We start from the raw sequence: 17,261 nt of genomic DNA on the forward strand, positions 1-17,261 counted from the left end.
TTCCAAATTATTTTTTAAAATTGCAATTAAAAAAAAAGAGAAGTGTTCCAAATCTACTACCCAGATTCAGCAAAATGCAACTCTCATTACTCTCCTAAGAGGTTGAAATCCATTCAAATTCTGTGGAGCAAACTCTAAACCTCCCTTTTAATTCCCACTTTATCATTTCAGCTGTTAGGAAGCACTCAGATCAGGCTGACCAAATATGAGACATAAAAATAGATGCCACTAGAGACATGCAGTGACTGATTGTATTTTCTCCTCTGATTTTTTTTTGCTCAAGGGCAGTGTCACTAATTACAGTTCTGGAGAGTGTACCATCCCTTTGCTCTCTTGCACACATATAAGAGGGCCTAAAACTACCTCCTAGAAGGCTCAGCATTGGTTACATCTAGGGACATCCAAGATGAGAGAGGAGATGGACACTATGATATAGGATGGTTTGAAAATTTCACTGTGTTGTGGAAACAGCATTGAATTCCAAAAGGCTTTAGGAGGAGAACAACTTTCAAAGACGCAGAAATTGCTTTCCACTTCTACACATAGAAAGGGAACCCCTTTCTGACTAAATGCAGGAGCTCCAATAATTTTCATCCCCTTACCTTTGCTCTTGAATTTAACCTCCTGGCCTTCTGATGCTTCCAGGCTCTGCGGATGGATCTCAAACTGAGGGGGAATTCCCAGGGGCTCCCTCTTCTCCTCCATTACAGCCTCCCACGCTCCAGACCTGTTTTCTGCTTCTCTGGTCCTGGGACTGACGTGCCCTGTCAGAGGTGGAGTTTGTTGAGCTGACATCAGGAGCTGCACACCCCTTTTCCTGTTTTCACCCTGTCTGATGGAAGGGGCCTGGGATTCTGGTTGCAGTTTGACAGATTGTAGTGTGATGGTGCTTGAAGTTTTCTGCAAGACCTGAGGTCCCTTTTTTGCTTCTTTATGTTCTGTGTTGGTTACTTGGTGCTGTCCTTGCTCACTTTCTTTGGCTTCTCTGGTGATATAAAAGGTCTCTTTCTTTGCTGGCACCCTGTCTTTGGTTTCAACCATGAGTTCTGTGCTGCTGGATTTCAGCTCTTTAGCAATCCCATTGCTGGTTGCCTGTTTGAATTCTGAATTTTCAACAGCTTTAACGGCAAGTGTGGTTGGTTTTGATGGCACACTGAAGGAAAATGAGAAGTTTAAAGATACATGACACTGCAAAAAGACTCATTATCAGTAATGATACAAATATATGAGCTCTTAGCAAGAAGGTGAACTGATTAGCCTTTAGATTCTTTCACGCAGATCAAGAACATGGGTTAAAGTGGTGAAGTGAAAAACTTCATAAAATTAAATCAGGGCTCAGACACTATCTCAGCTCAGGATTTTCTGGATATAAGTCCACTGCTCAAGTTCTAACATGCTTTGTGAGTCAGACATTAACCTTGCATGCACTGCTTTAGATGGGAAGCAATAACATGAGATCTGAATGACCACGATGTAACACTACTTGATGCTTTAATAAATTGAGGTCATGTACAATATAGCTCAAAATGTCACATAAAATACTTCCCTAAAGGGAAAAGAAAATGTAAATTGTGAAGTGATTTTACTATTTCTAATTATGGTAATTACCTGTAATCCAGGTAATTTCAAAACAGGACTGATAGGAAACTTGACCAAAGTCTAGGGGAGGAAGAAGGGGTGTTGGCACATCAAACTTGACTGGATATAACAATATCAGCTATGGATTTAACAGGAGATGTTTCTCAGGATTATGGTGGAGCTGCTGCTCAGAACTTTGGGGGCACAAGAGTAGCTGACTAACTGGGGACTTGAATCTAAGTCTCCTTCATTGAAGGTGACTGCCTTGATCCCCAAGCTATCACCTGTAGAGTACTGTGTTGGTGTCTCACACTTCCACGGAATTACTCTAAGGCAGAATTGGAACAAATCTGAAATAAGTGAAATAAGGGCAGTAATTTCCAGCCCAGCTCTGTTTAGCTACACTTGGTGCGATTAACTTATTCTCTCAGGGAGACTTGGGATATTTACTGGGGTGGTTTCTTCAGCTGGAGTTTGATGAACTGTAAGACTTTTTCATTTTACAAAACTTTTTTTTTGTGAATAATTCCTGGAGGATGCAGAACTGCTCTGGAGAACCACGTGCACGGGGAGTTCTGCTTCCAGTGCTGCACAGTTTCATTTAAACTAAACTTACTTCCAAGTATGTTCCTAAAAATCACACAGATCTGCAAAACAGAATACTACAGCATTTTCAATTCCACTTTTCAGTTAGGACAGTGTAAGCATGCCGTTTAGATATCTCATCCAGGGCATGTGAGGACAGATTAAACATCCCAATGACTGCAAAGCAACTGGCCTTCATCAAAGTGTCTTACACAGACAGCCTTGAACTTTTCATTCCTGCATTTTCCATTCATGAAGAGAAGTAGTTTTATAAAATAATTTTAAAATACTATAGTAATTTAATTTTTAAAATCTTGATAAACACCTAAGTATTAATTTTTTTCTTTCTTGTTACTTTACCCCTACTTTGGTACGTATTTTCAGACAACAGCAAAGACCATGGTCATACCATGTTTAGTTTATGACAGGAAAGAACAACCAACTCAGTACTGACAAGGTGCACTCACGCTGTTATCTCCAAAAAAGAAGTTTGACCCTTTGGTACAGCATAGAATTTCTACTCACATAGTTTGTTTTTTTTTTAATTTTGCTTTCCTGAACCACACCAGAACTCCGTACTTCATAATGTTGCCACCAGTTCCACCGTTTCCTACGAGTCTACCAGGACAACTGCATTGAGCAGCAAGAAAGAATCTTATTCCAAGCAAACATTTTCTGACTTCCAAATACAGAGTGGCCCCCCAAAAACTTATCACTTTGTGAAGAAAGCACATGCAGTAAATGTCAAAACCAGTGCACTGCAATTAAATAGTCAGAGAAAGTACTCCAGTAAAGACATACCAAGGTGGCTGAGTGTATGTGTCAGTCTTATCTGAACCTGAAATATAACAGAAGAAACAGGTAAATTATACATAAAATACTGTGCACAATTCCAAAAATTTGAAAGATTTTAAGCAAAAAATATGCTTAGGAACCTTCAATTTTCAAATTTTCAATGCATTGAAGTCAAGATTGACAATCACCACATCTGAAATTGATATGGACAACAGGAAGTTGCTCAGCTGCAATCCAAGGTCTTGGTCCACTTTGAGACATTGCTGCACCAGGTTCTCACAACCCTGCAGAACTAAAGGTTCAGGGACCCTCAAAAGCTCTGTGCTGAGGGAGAGAAGTATGGAAGAGATTCCAACTGGGAAGCAGCTTATCAAATCTTATGATAATTCCACAGATTTTGTAGAAGTGGAGAAAGACAAGCCATCAATCAGTCCTACACCTGAGCATGCTCATAGTAAAACAGCAGCTGTCCTCTGGCTAAAACACAGAACCAAGTCAACAGGAGTAAAGCCTCCCAAAACTTGGACCCGCCTGTAAACATTTACCAACCCATTTGCTGTGTAGCAAGAGTTATCATGATTAACATGAATAACACAAAAACTAATGCATTCCATTTTTTCACTTTGCAACACCACTGGGGAATCTGGGAACATGGCTGAGCTATATTGATATTCCAAGGTGCCTCATCAGCTGCATTGATAAAACTGAGCACATATTGACCCACAATCAGTCTCCTCATTTGTAATCTTCTATGAATTCTCAAAAACCTTGACAGTGTTTGTTTCTCCTGGGGGCAGCATGAGATAACAAATAGTTGTGAGGAGAGAAATACCATTGCAGGTCAAATACCAACCACACCTCTCCATTATCCCCTAATTAAGATTTCAGGATGCAATTTGCTTTCTCTTGGTCAGACCAAAGCTGCACCTATGCTGTTGTCAGCCATCAGACTAGAAACTACAGTAGAAAGATTAGAAACTACAGTAGAAAGACATGTAACAATTAATTTGAAAGATAACAAATTTTTCAAGTCACCAACAAGCACTTCAAAAAATTGCTTCCAGAGTCTCTGCCTCAGGGAAAATACAAAATCATGAGATGGATGATATCCTGGTTTGCACTGTGTTTTGCAAGCAAAAAGCCACTTCTAAATGCTTGGACTTGCCATGCTATTCAGAGTGACCAAAAGAATCTACTTACAAACAAACAAAATTTGAGGGAGGTGAGAGAGGGGAAAAAACCCACTGTCCTCATTTCAATAAACCTGTCAAACAGTAACAGAAATATAGAAATTAAAACTGAAAAGACTGGATAAATGCAGAAAAGGAAGCTTTGTAACTACTGGTTACAGACAAGACAATACCATGCAACCCTGTCTATTAAAAGAATGTTTCCTCTTCCCTCTTCACCTTCCACTCTGGGAAAAAATATAGCTATTGGAGGAAAATATCTATATATGAGATCACATGTCTTTGAAAGAACATGTACTTCTGAGCCACTTGATTGTCTGATAACATCTTGCAGCCACTCTGACAACCTGACTTAATTGATAATGAAAGAATTGAGTATTATATATTGTGGTTAGGTAAGTGGAACCATCCAATTAATCAAGGGCATTGCAAAAGAGTGCCCTTTTTAATGACCTGCACTAATCCAAGAAAGAATGGATTATTCAGAGATGTGGTCAGCACCTGAAGCAAACATACACCACAACTGACTTTGTGACCCCCGTTCCACATCATCTCTCAAGGCAGATGTAGCCATTACAGAACAGAAAGCTCTCCACTTCAGGGAGAGCAATTAGGGATTGAGTTTTATGTTTAGATAAAAGGCTTATTGAAAGAAACAGGCCTTTCTGTACAACCTCTGTTGAATGGGAAAACTGTAGAAGCTTCTTATAATCCCAAATATACATCCTCATGTTATTTATATTCTTGGTACCTTACAGAGTGGCAGCATTGACGTGAAACTAAAAGTCTTGGAACAAAACCTCACTGATGGGTGCATATGTAACCCATTGGCCTCAGGACTGCAGCTGAAGCCAGCAGCTGTGGATTTAATTATTTAATTGGGTCCAGTGACTGCTTACACACTGACTGATGAACTTCCTCTTTAGTGTGCTTGCTGAAGGCTTTACGATTTTGAGGCTGATGCAAAGGGCACCCTAAGAAGCATCAAACTGCAAAAATGAGCTGTATATGATAATGCCTGTATGAAATAGAGCATTCTATTTATGTAAAAACATTTGTTTCCTTAACAAGCAGTGAAATAGGCAGGGTTGGGAGTTGAAAAAACTGAATTTTTATCTTATTAAGATGGGTTTTTTTCTCTCACACTATTTAGAATTATGCTCTTTTACTTTACTTCCCTAGTTCTACAAATATAGATAGAATTTTGCCTCCCATAAGGAAGTTGGTATAAATGTGCATCTGGTGCTAGTACTCAAAAAATACAAAATTAATTACTCATTATAATGACAAGTGCCAGGTTCCATTTGCTGAAAAACAAATCAATGTTCAAAACAGAGAAGTTGAAGTCATAGTAAAAGTGAAAAGGTGTTTTTAAAGGAATCTGTTACAAAGCACTTGGATTGTCTTTTTTCCCCATTGAACCAACACAGTTTACAGCTGTAGCATGCTCCAAGCTCTCACAGCATCATTTAATGAACAGAGGGAGAGAGAGAGAAGATAATAAGAAGTAAATGTTTCTTGTTAAATATTGAGAACACAACCAGAGACATTTTAACAGAATGTCTGTGGCTCACATTTCTCTCCTCTGCACACTCTTAGCTGTACCTTGAACAGTGAGCTCTGCAGACACTGACGCCTTCCCAGCGCTGTTCACCACTGTGCACGTGTAAATTCCTGAATCTGCAAGCTGAACGTTTTGGATCTCCAAGAACTGGATGCCTGTTCTCTCATACATGTTGAAGCGCTCATTTTGCTGTAACTGAATATCACCCTGCAAACATCACAAGGCACCATGAGGCAGTAGCTATTGTTAAGAGAAAGGGGAGCAAGAATTTTTCAGTAAAACATTAGGTCAAAATGTCTTTCTCCTATCCTTTAGCCAAATTCCTTCTATGAATAATACTCATATGGTATAAACAAAACAATAAATCATGCCCAAAATTCTGTAATTCACATCAAGAGGTTTCTTTTTTCTTCTATTTTGCCACCTACTCATCTCAGTTTGGTTTTGGCCTTTCCCTATTTATTATACCCAGATTCCTAGAAAAAATTCTTTTCATTGTATGTGGGCTCAAACCAGTTTTATGTTCCTGTTTGTTCCAGGAAGTCAAATGCTTTTAAGCAAAAGCTTCCAATCTGGAGAGTAGTTCTCTATCCCTCAAAAGTGGCACTGGAGTTAAATCCAAAGATACAGCTTTGAGGCAGGGAGTGTGTGTAGTCATGTGCTCTCTGTTACACAGAGTAGATGGTCACAATGGCAATCCTTGCCTTTAAATTCTACAAAGTAATTGACCAATACCTCATGTGTGAGCAAATCAGTGCTTCTGCTTCAGCACCACCCATTAAGAATTAGTGCCTTGCTATCAGATACCACAGTATCTCCCATCCTAAGTTTAGGAAGGGAAAGACTACAAATCTACCATTTTACTCAGGCAGTAAACATTTGAGAAACATCACAGTGTTTATAGACACTGCCATTCTTGAAGCTTATCAGCTTACTGCTATTTGGGTGCTTTAGGTCCTAATAGAATTTTAAAAAACTAGTTCATCTCAGAGGGTTGGTGATGATACAGAAGCTTCTGTTCCTTGCAACTTAACAAGTAAGAAAATCAGAAAGAAAATAATAAGCAGAGTCAGATGTTTACAAACAGGCTTAATAATTAGTTCTGAAAAGTGCTATTTTACTTGTTGATAAAGCTTCCATGCTCTAAGGAAGGTGGTCATATGTTGGCTCTGTGGTAGTCAGATGTGGTCCAGCAGCCATACAAGTTCATTTCCATGAGCCACACATTATGGAAGGTGGTAATCAATAGCAAAATACATAATAAAACCTCCAGGAAACTGCAAAGAAGGTATGGAGAAGTACCAAAGTGTAGATCCAAACTGCTGGATTGGTAGTCCCTACTTCCCATTTACCACATAGCCCTGAACAAAGAGAACTGAGTAACAAATCCTGTTTGGAAAACCTGATTGAGCCTGGTGGGACTGGAACCAGGCTGTGGTGGAGCAGCTGCACTGCAGAGTCCCAGAGAGCCAGCAGGTCCCAAAGAATGGACAGCAGCTGGAAGGAGAGGCAGACTCCAGATGGAGCCAGCAGCTGAAGGAGATGTCAGTGAGTGCTTCCCCTGCAAGAGGCTGCCTGTGTTTGGGGATGTACCCTGTAATTCTTGTATTACAGACAAGGATAAGCCTGGAATAAAGCAGACAATGACTTGGAAGCATTTCCCTGTTCTCTGAGAAGTTTTCAGCGGGGGTTTTTTTTTTGTTGTTGTTTGTTTGTTTGTTTGTTTTGTTTTTGGCTTCTTTCCCCCCACAAACCTGGAGATATCAAGAGAAAACAGAAGCACTGATAACAGTTGCAGTTTTTTCTGTTCATTATACTATAAGGCATTTGTCTGTTGAAGGGCAGAGGGGAGCAGGATGCCACCAGAGCAGTCATATACTTGGTTTTCCAAATTAAAGTAACTTTAATTATCTAAAATACTGACAGTTTCACTAAAAAATATCAAATGAGTGTAATACTTGATTTCACCTGAAAGCTCTCTCCTTAGAAAGAAAACATGTGTTTGGAGATCTTGTGAATGCCCAAAGGGGACACTTGGACTTAAGACTTCAATGTGCATTTCATCCTTTTAAGTCACAAAATTTCAAAAGAGAAGGAAAACATTAACTTTTGGGGAAATCCTACCTTAAACCAAGTTACTTGAGGCTGAGGTCGTCCTGTTATTTTACACGAGAATTTGCCTGTTTGTCCTTCGCGCACAATGACCCTGTTGGGTTTTGTAGCAAACTTGGGTGGACTTTCTCCCCAGATGCTCGGCCTCTGCTCCACAGATGGAACAGCAAGTCTTCCCCTGCAAGGGCAATTGACATTCTGGTTTTACAGAAGAGCTGATGTGGTTAGAGCACACATCAGGAATCATTATAGACCTGTGGCTGCCAACAAGGGTATATCATTGGTGGCAACCTAGACTGTAGTTGCATGATATTATTCTTGGCCATGGAAGAAATGGAAATGCTGGTGATGACTGCTCTTGACTCCTCATGCAGCTAAACTGTGTTATGCTATGCACCCTCATCTGGCATACACAGAACAGAATAGACCTTGGGGAGCATTTCAGTTGTTCATAAGCAGAGCTGGGCAAACCAAAAGATAGGAAACACTGTATGCACTTAGTTTTCCCCATTTTCTGTTTTATAGTTCCCTCCTAAGAGTTTATTTGTGCTACTTGTTTACCATTCACAGGTTTTTATCATGTAATTTGTTTCATTCTTGAGTGCAATTGACGCAGTAATTTCTGATTTATGAATCAGGACCTTGGTTTTGCAACACTTTTGACATGTCCTGGTAAATACTTTATTTACCAGGGCTGGGCAAAAGACTTTTACTTTCTGGGGAAGACTTTTATTTGTAACCTCACTTGCTACAATATTATCAAAGCAAATGTGAAGGGGACACAAATCCAAAGTACATCTGTCCCCAGTGAGTTACTGTTAAGTGTAAATGCCCAGCTCTACTTACATGGCTGGCACAGCTGGGAAATGACATACAGGATGAAACTAAAGTGGCATCAGTGACTGCGGTCCAAAACTGTAAACAGTTACACAACTATAAAACATAAAACATCAAGCAGCATTATAGCATGAAAAAAGAAATCAAAAAGGTGCAACTTCATGTCTGTTAATGTCAAAGGGAGCACACTCACTCCTTGCTCTGAGGCCTTGGTACAACAAAGACACATTAGCAAATGGCAGACGGTGATTTCTGTTTTTTTAACATTTAATTTCAAGCAAACTGAACCATTTTCAAGGCCTTCTTTTCCAGATGGCCTTTTACCACATGCAAGTAAGATGTGTCAATACCTCACCATTTCTACCAGGTGTCAGATACTAACAGAGGCCACATCCCCTTAGTCCAAGGTGCTGCCAGGACATGGTGGTTGCCATATGGGCAGCTCGAAGTTTCTAAGCAAGAGATGATACCATAATGAACATATTTACATGGACAAGAGGACCAGAAAAAGTACTGAGAGAAGTGTGATGGTAACATGTTAAAATGAAAATCACTTTATCATATAATTAAATATCTGATAGCTTTGAATGTCATCTCCCTCATACTACCACTAAAGAAGAACATAAATGTGTACTAAAGAACTCTTTTAATAACCAGCTTTAGGTGGTGAATCTATATTTATGTATCTATACATATAGTATATTAAAAGAAAATCAACTACTAGCTGGCCTGCAGCTTTATGGCCACTTCCCAGACATGAATAAATGGAAATGTGTAATTTGTTTTTCTTTTCCTACCATAGAATTATTAATACGGAATAGGAGGGAAACACAGGAACATGAAAAGTGAGGACAATCACTCTAACTCTATGCAATGGATTAGGATAGTGCTTTGTAAAGTCTGAGTATATGACAAAATCTAACAGCAACCTGAACTGTCTTTTCTTGTTTTGATTATTTATCCTGTGGATATACCTGTAGGTCACCTTGAAATACAGAATTTATCATGTAAAAGCCTTCCTGATTACTCAGTTTTACCTACCATTTTCACTGTTGCAATCTGTTAATTTTAAAATCAAAAAAAATTACAAACAACATCCATATCGATGATGAAATTAAAACCTCCAGTTTTTACTATCTGTATTCTAATCACTAACATAATCAGAAGATGTATTTTTGCCTATATCCAGAGCAACTCAGTGCCAGAGATATAAGTCAGAGAAAATTCTGCCTAAATTCAAACTATTTATAAAGAAATTAATTCAGCTGTTGGAAGAATCAGGCCTCAGGGTTTCAAAACAGTGACATTCATGTAATTGTAAATGCTTACTGAAGTGCAGAAAGTACAAGCAAGCTTTTGTGTGCCAGCTTACATCACCCCATCAACCTGCTCTTGATAAAATTACTCCAAACCAGAACAATTATTTCTTCTGGACTTCAGTTTACCCACTGTGTTGCTTGAAAATATTTAAATTCTGTGTGTGAGAATGCTGATTTCAGTTGCCTTTATTTCTTACTGATGACTCTCAAAGCAGTATTTGCTCTGCCTTTAAAAAGAGACTGCCATCTCATGGAAGTTGTGGGGAAGGACTCCTCAATATCAGAGAGCAGAGAAGAGGGTGCAAAATTACAGCAGAGGAGGGTGCAATATTCAGGTATCAGCAGGATGTTCTGTTTCCAGCCACATTAATTCCTCAGTCAGTATGGTGGAGCAGTAGCTGTGCATCTTCCTGACTGCCTCAACCATTCTGCTTAGCCAGCAGCTCTCACAGTAGCTACTCTGCTTGGGGTAAATGGAGACTTTTAGAAAGAATAATTTTACTTGTTTTCCTATCAAAATATAGTTGAGTGTCTGTTAAACAATATCCAAGCCAGTAGGCTGCTTACCCAGAGGTTTTGGCACTGGATGGCAGGCTGTATTTCATCAAGGAGTTTCCTGTAAGCACAGGACAGAAAGACAGCAAGTCAGAAGTTTTGTCAAGCCCATTGGGAATTACAGATAGCAGAGACTATGTAAAATATGCATTTCTCCAGGTTAGAAACATAAAGGAGGAATGCAACACCTGCAGTATAAGGTTATGTCGTCTGTAGTTCAAAGTAAGGCTCTCCAATTTCAAAACCAAGCTTTAGCAGAGTTACTGTGTAACCCTGGCCTCAGCTGTAACAATGCTGAAGATTATTAATGAAAAAAAAAATACTTTTTTAGAATGAAATACTGTCTAATTTCTAATTTCCAGTGCACCAGTACTTCAAATGAAGACAGCAGGAGGTTTTCAGACTGTGAAGGAGGTGTTACTTGGCTGTATTTTCAGTCCTGTGCCAGCCCAGAGCACCTTTGCTGAGCACAAGCTGCAGGAGGGAGATGCTGCAGGAGCCCAGCGCCACCTGCTGCACCGAGCCCGACCCGGGGGACACCCGGAGCCGCAGCAGCGAATCTACAGCCCTGGGGTGTGAAAAAACACCTGCTCCAGGCCCTTACGAGAGCCCACATTGCTGTCACACAGGACAGCCATGCAGATGGAAAGAGTGGATCATGTTTCAGTCACTCATTTTTCAAGCAGCAGGCAGCCCCACGTGGTTATCTTTGCAGAAAACAAAAGAAAAACAACAACAACAATCTGTGCTTTGTTATCTTGATGGATAAAGGGATTTTGGAGCAAAGACCATATAATTCTTAAACTCTGAGAAATTCAGTCATTGGGCGATACCCCGAAGTTGTTTTGAACTGCAGCAAACACCAGGTTAGAAAAACTGATACAGAAAAAACTTTTAAAAGATCCTCCACCTTCACATAAGCTGCCATTCATAAAGGTGTCCCAGCTTAAAACAAGGGGAAAAAAAAAGTTACTTCACATAATTTTTACAACAGAAGGATCATGTCAGATCTGTGCATATTTCAGTATGTACTCCGAGTATATTAGAGTTTTTGACAGAATAAACTATATTCTGGTAGTTTCAGGATACTGATAGTTTCAGGACTATCAAGTACTGATTGTTTCAGGACCGCTGCAGATTTTTTCTTTTCTTCAAGAATTCAACACAGAGTAGTGACCTGAGAGGTTTTGCTATTCAACAGATCTCTGACATGACCAAATTGCAAGAGGAGAAGCAGTACAATTGATTTCAATCCTTCCCTGGCTTTGTGTCACTCTTTAAATTTTGGCAGTTTGCAACTATCTAATATGCAGATGTGCTCTTAAAAATTCCTGGGTTTGATCCTGGCTGTTTCCTATGTGACATTAAGCATGCAATTACAACCAGGCATGCAGTTTAACAGTTTCTGTCCTGAATAGTGACTTCCATGAAAATTACAAAGTTTAGAACAAAGTCTTTAAAGCTGGGACTTTTGTGACCTGCACATCATCACCCACACCTGAAACAGACCTCACACTTTATCTAATTGTAGACATGCAGCTCCCTGCACAATATCTTTCCCTGTGAAATGCAATAAATTAACTTTACTCCTGCATCTATGAGAAGGCACGTGAGTACAGCTGTGATTTATCCAGACTGTTTAGCACACCTTGTTCCTTTATTTAAACTATAATCACCAAAACAACAGAATAAGAATCTTCTGACCTTCCACTGTTAGTTCCACGGTCACTTGACGAACCCCACCATCATTGGCAGCCTCACAGGTGTATTTGCCAGCATCACCTTCCTGCACACCTTTGATGACCAAGCTGAACACGCCCCGGATGCTGCGGTCCACGACATAATGGTCTCCCTCTGGGACAGGATGCCCATTTCTGTACCATGTGATCTGTGGCTCAGGGTAGCCTCTGACCTGGAAAGATGTGAGAGACAGTGGAGAAAGAAGGTAAACTTAACAGATGATGATATCAGGAAGAAATGCTGGACACTTAGCAGTGCAGTGGAAAGTTCTTGAGACATATTCTTTAATACGTCTGTTAAAGACATATTCTTTGCAAGCCAAATGGCAGAAGATAATGAAATGAAAAAAACCTCTTGGATATGCCAAACTTAAAATCATAAGACTAGTCAGACAGATAGATAGTCATGCAGAAAAATTTCCCACTAGAATGGTTTCTCTGCAAAAACACAGTGAGTGCCAATGAAAAATCCTGACATCTGGGTCCCTACTGCCCAGAAACTCAAAAAAAAAAAAGGGCAGTAATGCTACTACACCTCTGAGTATGCAAGAGTGCAAGGCTGTTGGACCAAACACTTCTAGCATGGTTGCCAAGGATTGGGCTTATAATGTAAATCTGTATGCAGCCATCTAGTTTTCAAGTGTGCTGAGACACAGTAGCTCCTGACAATATACAGGCAAAAAATGCATACCAAACTCTGTCTTGATCTTTAAAGAGTATAAGGAGCTGAAATTTGAGAAAGCATCATTAAGGGTCATTCTCATTTTATGGTGGGAGAGGAGTATAAGCACCTACACATAGTCACACAAACATACAGCTCAAGTTAAAGAGACTTCTAGTCTACCCAAAAGAGTTTTCAGCAGAATGAACCAGTCCTGTTCTCATTAAATAACAACCATACTGGTATATCCCTGCCTGCTTTGGCATTAATGATACCTTCAGATTTACTGGCAGGTCCTTGGCTGGTGTAACTGAGAACTGAGTTATTGATTTGCAATTGAGCTCTTGCAACTTGATGAGGATCTGTGACTTTCTTTTGCAAAAAAAAAAAAATATGGGAAAAGCAGACATAGATCAGTTTCTACCAAATAAAAAACTACTCAGACAAAGGTTCTTCCTATGCTTTGTGAGAAATGCCATCCTCTTTGAGGGTCACTTTAGAATGTGTTAATTTTTAGCACATTTGCCAAGTCATCATAACAACTCCTGATTGCAGCACTCCTTTCCTATCCCCCCTCTGATATGTCAGCTCTCCTTCTCCCCATGCTTTGATCCTTTGCCTACGAGTCATGAAGTAACTGAGTGAATCAAGATGAGCTGGAATGAGTAATAGTCCTGGCTGTGTTTGCTCATGGGAAAAGAAGCAATGTTGTCTTCTGAACTACATACCAAAATTTGGCAACCGAGCAGGAAGTCCCTTCAGCCCCCAGGTGGGCAAAATATTGATGATCTGTCTTGAAGTGAAGAAGGCTTGGTTGTGGCTTGGGCAAATTCCTCCCAGCATTCTGCTCTCAGTTTCCAATTCTCATTTCAGCTGTGCTTTCTCTGACTGTGCAGCACTTTGCAAATTACAATATTTAGCCAACCAATCTTACTCATTCTTAGGCTCTCTTCTTTAAAAACCTTTCATTTTTAATCCAGCCCCACCTCACTCCAGCTGGGTTTCTCATCTGCTGCAGTTTAACCTACAGCTGTCAGAATTTTTTCTCTTTCCTTTAAATCCTGGGATATTAGTCCAGACAAATTAATTTTGCCAGTGATGTGGTGACCTCTTCTCCCTGGCACTACTTACTCAATAATAAGGACATTAACATTTGCCAAGAGCTGAATATGCTGAATAAACTGGAGAAACTTTCTGCTTCTGTTATAATTTCTCAAATTCTTTTTAGTTTATCTTTAACTAAGCAAAAGCCATGTTCCATGAAGTACAAATTGTGGGATCCTGAACAATGGGGAGCTGATTTCTGTTTAAAAATGCCACAGCATTTTTCTAAAGCTCTTTATGGCAGTGTCTTTTTCCAGTGCTTTCTGATACACAGCAGATATACATCCTTCTCATCCCAGATCACTCACCCTACTCCAGAATAGTGATTTAGTGCTTACTCAAGAGCACAGGCCTCGAGGAATATCTTTCCCAGCACGTTTAATTTCCAGAAAAAGGGAGTTGTGAAGCAGCAATGTGAGATTGTTATGATACTGTAACTCCAGGTAGTTGATGATGTGCTCACTGTCACAAAAAGTGACTTACACCAAATAACTGTTTCTTACTATTAACTTGTCAATGCCCTCATACCTCTTTTTTCATTCTAGATTAAAAAACCTAAAGAGAGATTAAGTGATTTACTTAAAGCCAGAGAATATATTAGAATGGAGTAACTAGTTCTCATTTTTGCTTCACTGGATATTAAGATTTACTTAAAATATTTGAGGCAAAATTATTTTGACACTGATGTGTCAAGTATCTACAGTACAGTAAAATGGAAGAGTAGCACTCCAATTGATGTGAAGACAGAAGCAGCTTTTCAGTGGTTCTGTCTTCACATCACAGCCTCTTTACTGGCATTAGTTTAGCCCCATCTGTTTACAGCTGCTGAGATTCTGGCCTGCAAATGAAAGTCATCAATTACACATCACCTAATATATTTACTGTTTTTTCCAGTTCATAATCATATCTTCTGGTGATTTCACTGAATTGTGCAACCCAGCTCCAAAGACCCCACGAATTAACCTTCCATCACTTGTAACAGGGAACAATTGGGGTCAGAACAATGGGAAATACCCATCTTCCTTTTCAATTTTATTTTACAATATTCTTAAGTCTCTCTCGGACCACACAAGGCCATTTTTAGCTGACCCTTCAAGCTCTGGTAGACCATTATGTATGTCCTTCCAGTATCACATGGCTGAGGCTACATTAAGTATTTTTCCATTTCTTCTCCGTGTATTTTATACTTGCCTGTATTATTGTGTTCATCCACATCTCTACACTGAGGAAATGCTGCACCAAAAACTACAAGCACAGACAATCAGCATTCCATTTCCTCTCAAAAGGTTGAGTCATTCTCTTCCCAAACTATGATTTTTTTATCTTTAATTTTTTGTCAAAAATGAAATAATGGGAAAGCAGAAGTTTACAGGATTGCTCTGTTGCAAGGATTTATTTCAGGTTTGGGTTTGGAATGTGTTTCAAACTGAGCCAGCCCTCTCTGAAATACATGGTCTTGCCATAAAAGTGTCAGGGACCCTTAAACAAATCACCGGTTACCAGATTTTGATCCTCATGGATCAATTCCAGAACTGCAGCAGGTTTTATATCCCTCCAAACCTTTCCAGAGCTCACTAAAAACATGTGCCTTGAATAAATCCACAGCAAAGAGAAATTTATCTGCTTATTTAATGTCCAGCAGCAGCATGCTATAACCCTTATTTACAACTTGGACTGTGTGAGTATTGCCAGCCCCATTGAGGCTGCAGTTTCTCTTTACCTGCTCTACAACAATAACGAGTGGAAAATTGACAGCAAGCAGCAAATAACCATTGTATTAGCACTAAAATGAGTTTTCAGTTTTTGTCTGGATCCTTCAATTGGTTAGAACCTTCCTGGAAAAGTCTGGTAAGGCCAAACACTGCATCAACAGCAAGGGGAAGGAGCTGAGAGAGAACCTGTGGTGTGTTAAACTCCCAGAGTTCAGGGTCTGAGAGAACATTATTGAAAAGGGATGGCACTAGGTTCCCAAAGAAAAGAAAAAAATACAGCAAGTCCATGGAAGCTGTACCCTAAAGGACAGTATTATTAGAAAATGTGCCCCTACAAACTATTATATCCCCACTGTCACAAAGGCAGTCAGGGAGCACCAACACCAAATACATTCAGTGATCCTTTTTCTTGTTCAAAAGCACAGGAAATATTTTCTAAAACTTGGTCTCTATGTATGCTCCATAAAAGAGCAGTTTATATACTGATTTCAAAAAAACCCAACAATTTAAGGCAATGGGATGCACCCTTTTGGCTTATGCTTTTACCTTCAAATTTATATCCTGCATTGTAATAACTGATCTTGGCTCCAGTGAGGTCAAAAATGAACACAAACCCACAACACCCAAAAAGTGGCAACCATAAGTTATGATAAACCAAAGTGCAAGTGTGAAACATTGATGGGGTGTGTATTGTTACTGAATATTGCTCAGTTTGACAGTAACACCTACAAACTCTTAGAAGTGATGACAAAAATTACAAGACATATTTCAGCACTGCATGCATTGTATTGGCTGAGGTGTTCAGTGCTTGATGTTAAGGACTAGATAAATGTCCCATTTTGCTGTTTAAGGTCACACAGCAATGAGATCAGGAAGAAGACAGCTATCAAAAGGATTTATTGGCTTGCAAAATCTCCCTGGATTACATCACATATAGAGAGGCACGTCAAAAGTCGTACTAAGACTGGCGATGTTACAACTGTTAAGAAGCTGCTATTCAAAATAACTCCCCTCATAGAGATGATTTCATATACTGAAATATTAATTCACTAATGATTAAAATTCCTCTCAAGAGACAATCCTTCTCCCAAGAAATCAGAATTTTAAAACATACAAATTCTGTCAGCACACAGCATTCAGGTGTGCTATTTCTGTAGATAATTCCCCAAAGTCCAGAAATAAGACCAATGTGTATATAGTTCTGAATCATTGAATGAAAGAATCAGTTCTATTTCAGTGGTTCAATACACCTAAAGAAAACTGATTTTGAATATACATTTGAAAGACAGAAATGTTATTTATTCACATGTGTGTAGTGTAGTTAGTATGTTCACAGTCAGACTGTAGTGTCTGCAAGCAGTAAGACAACACAAAACCAAAGTTAGGATCACCTAGGTAAAAAGTCATAAATGAAGCATGGCAGTAATGGGAAATGTTGAATATTTTCTAATGCATATAGGTACCTGCAATGCAGAAGAGAATAAACTATTTCCCACATCCATAGTGGATT

At 39.4% G+C, this 17,261-nt stretch overlaps 1 protein-coding gene across 1 annotated transcript in view; it reads right to left on the reverse strand.

The window, feature by feature from the left end:
• The window catches only part of MYLK (myosin light chain kinase), a 141,385-nt gene that overhangs the window by 107,678 nt on the left and 16,446 nt on the right, over positions 1–17,261 (reverse strand). Inside the window, exons 2-7 of the mRNA XM_083864760.1 lie at positions 12,240–12,447; positions 10,548–10,596; positions 7,837–8,002; positions 5,754–5,919; positions 2,965–3,001; positions 603–1,153 (exon numbers count right to left, since the gene is read on the reverse strand). Coding sequence (XP_083720886.1) covers positions 603–1,153; positions 2,965–3,001; positions 5,754–5,919; positions 7,837–8,002; positions 10,548–10,596; positions 12,240–12,447 — 1,177 coding nt within the window. The remainder of the gene's footprint in view (positions 1–602; positions 1,154–2,964; positions 3,002–5,753; positions 5,920–7,836; positions 8,003–10,547; positions 10,597–12,239; positions 12,448–17,261) is intronic.

Source organism: Zosterops lateralis (genome assembly GCF_965231275.1).
Source record: "Zosterops lateralis genome assembly, chromosome: 7".
Lineage (NCBI taxonomy): Eukaryota > Metazoa > Chordata > Aves > Passeriformes > Zosteropidae > Zosterops > Zosterops lateralis.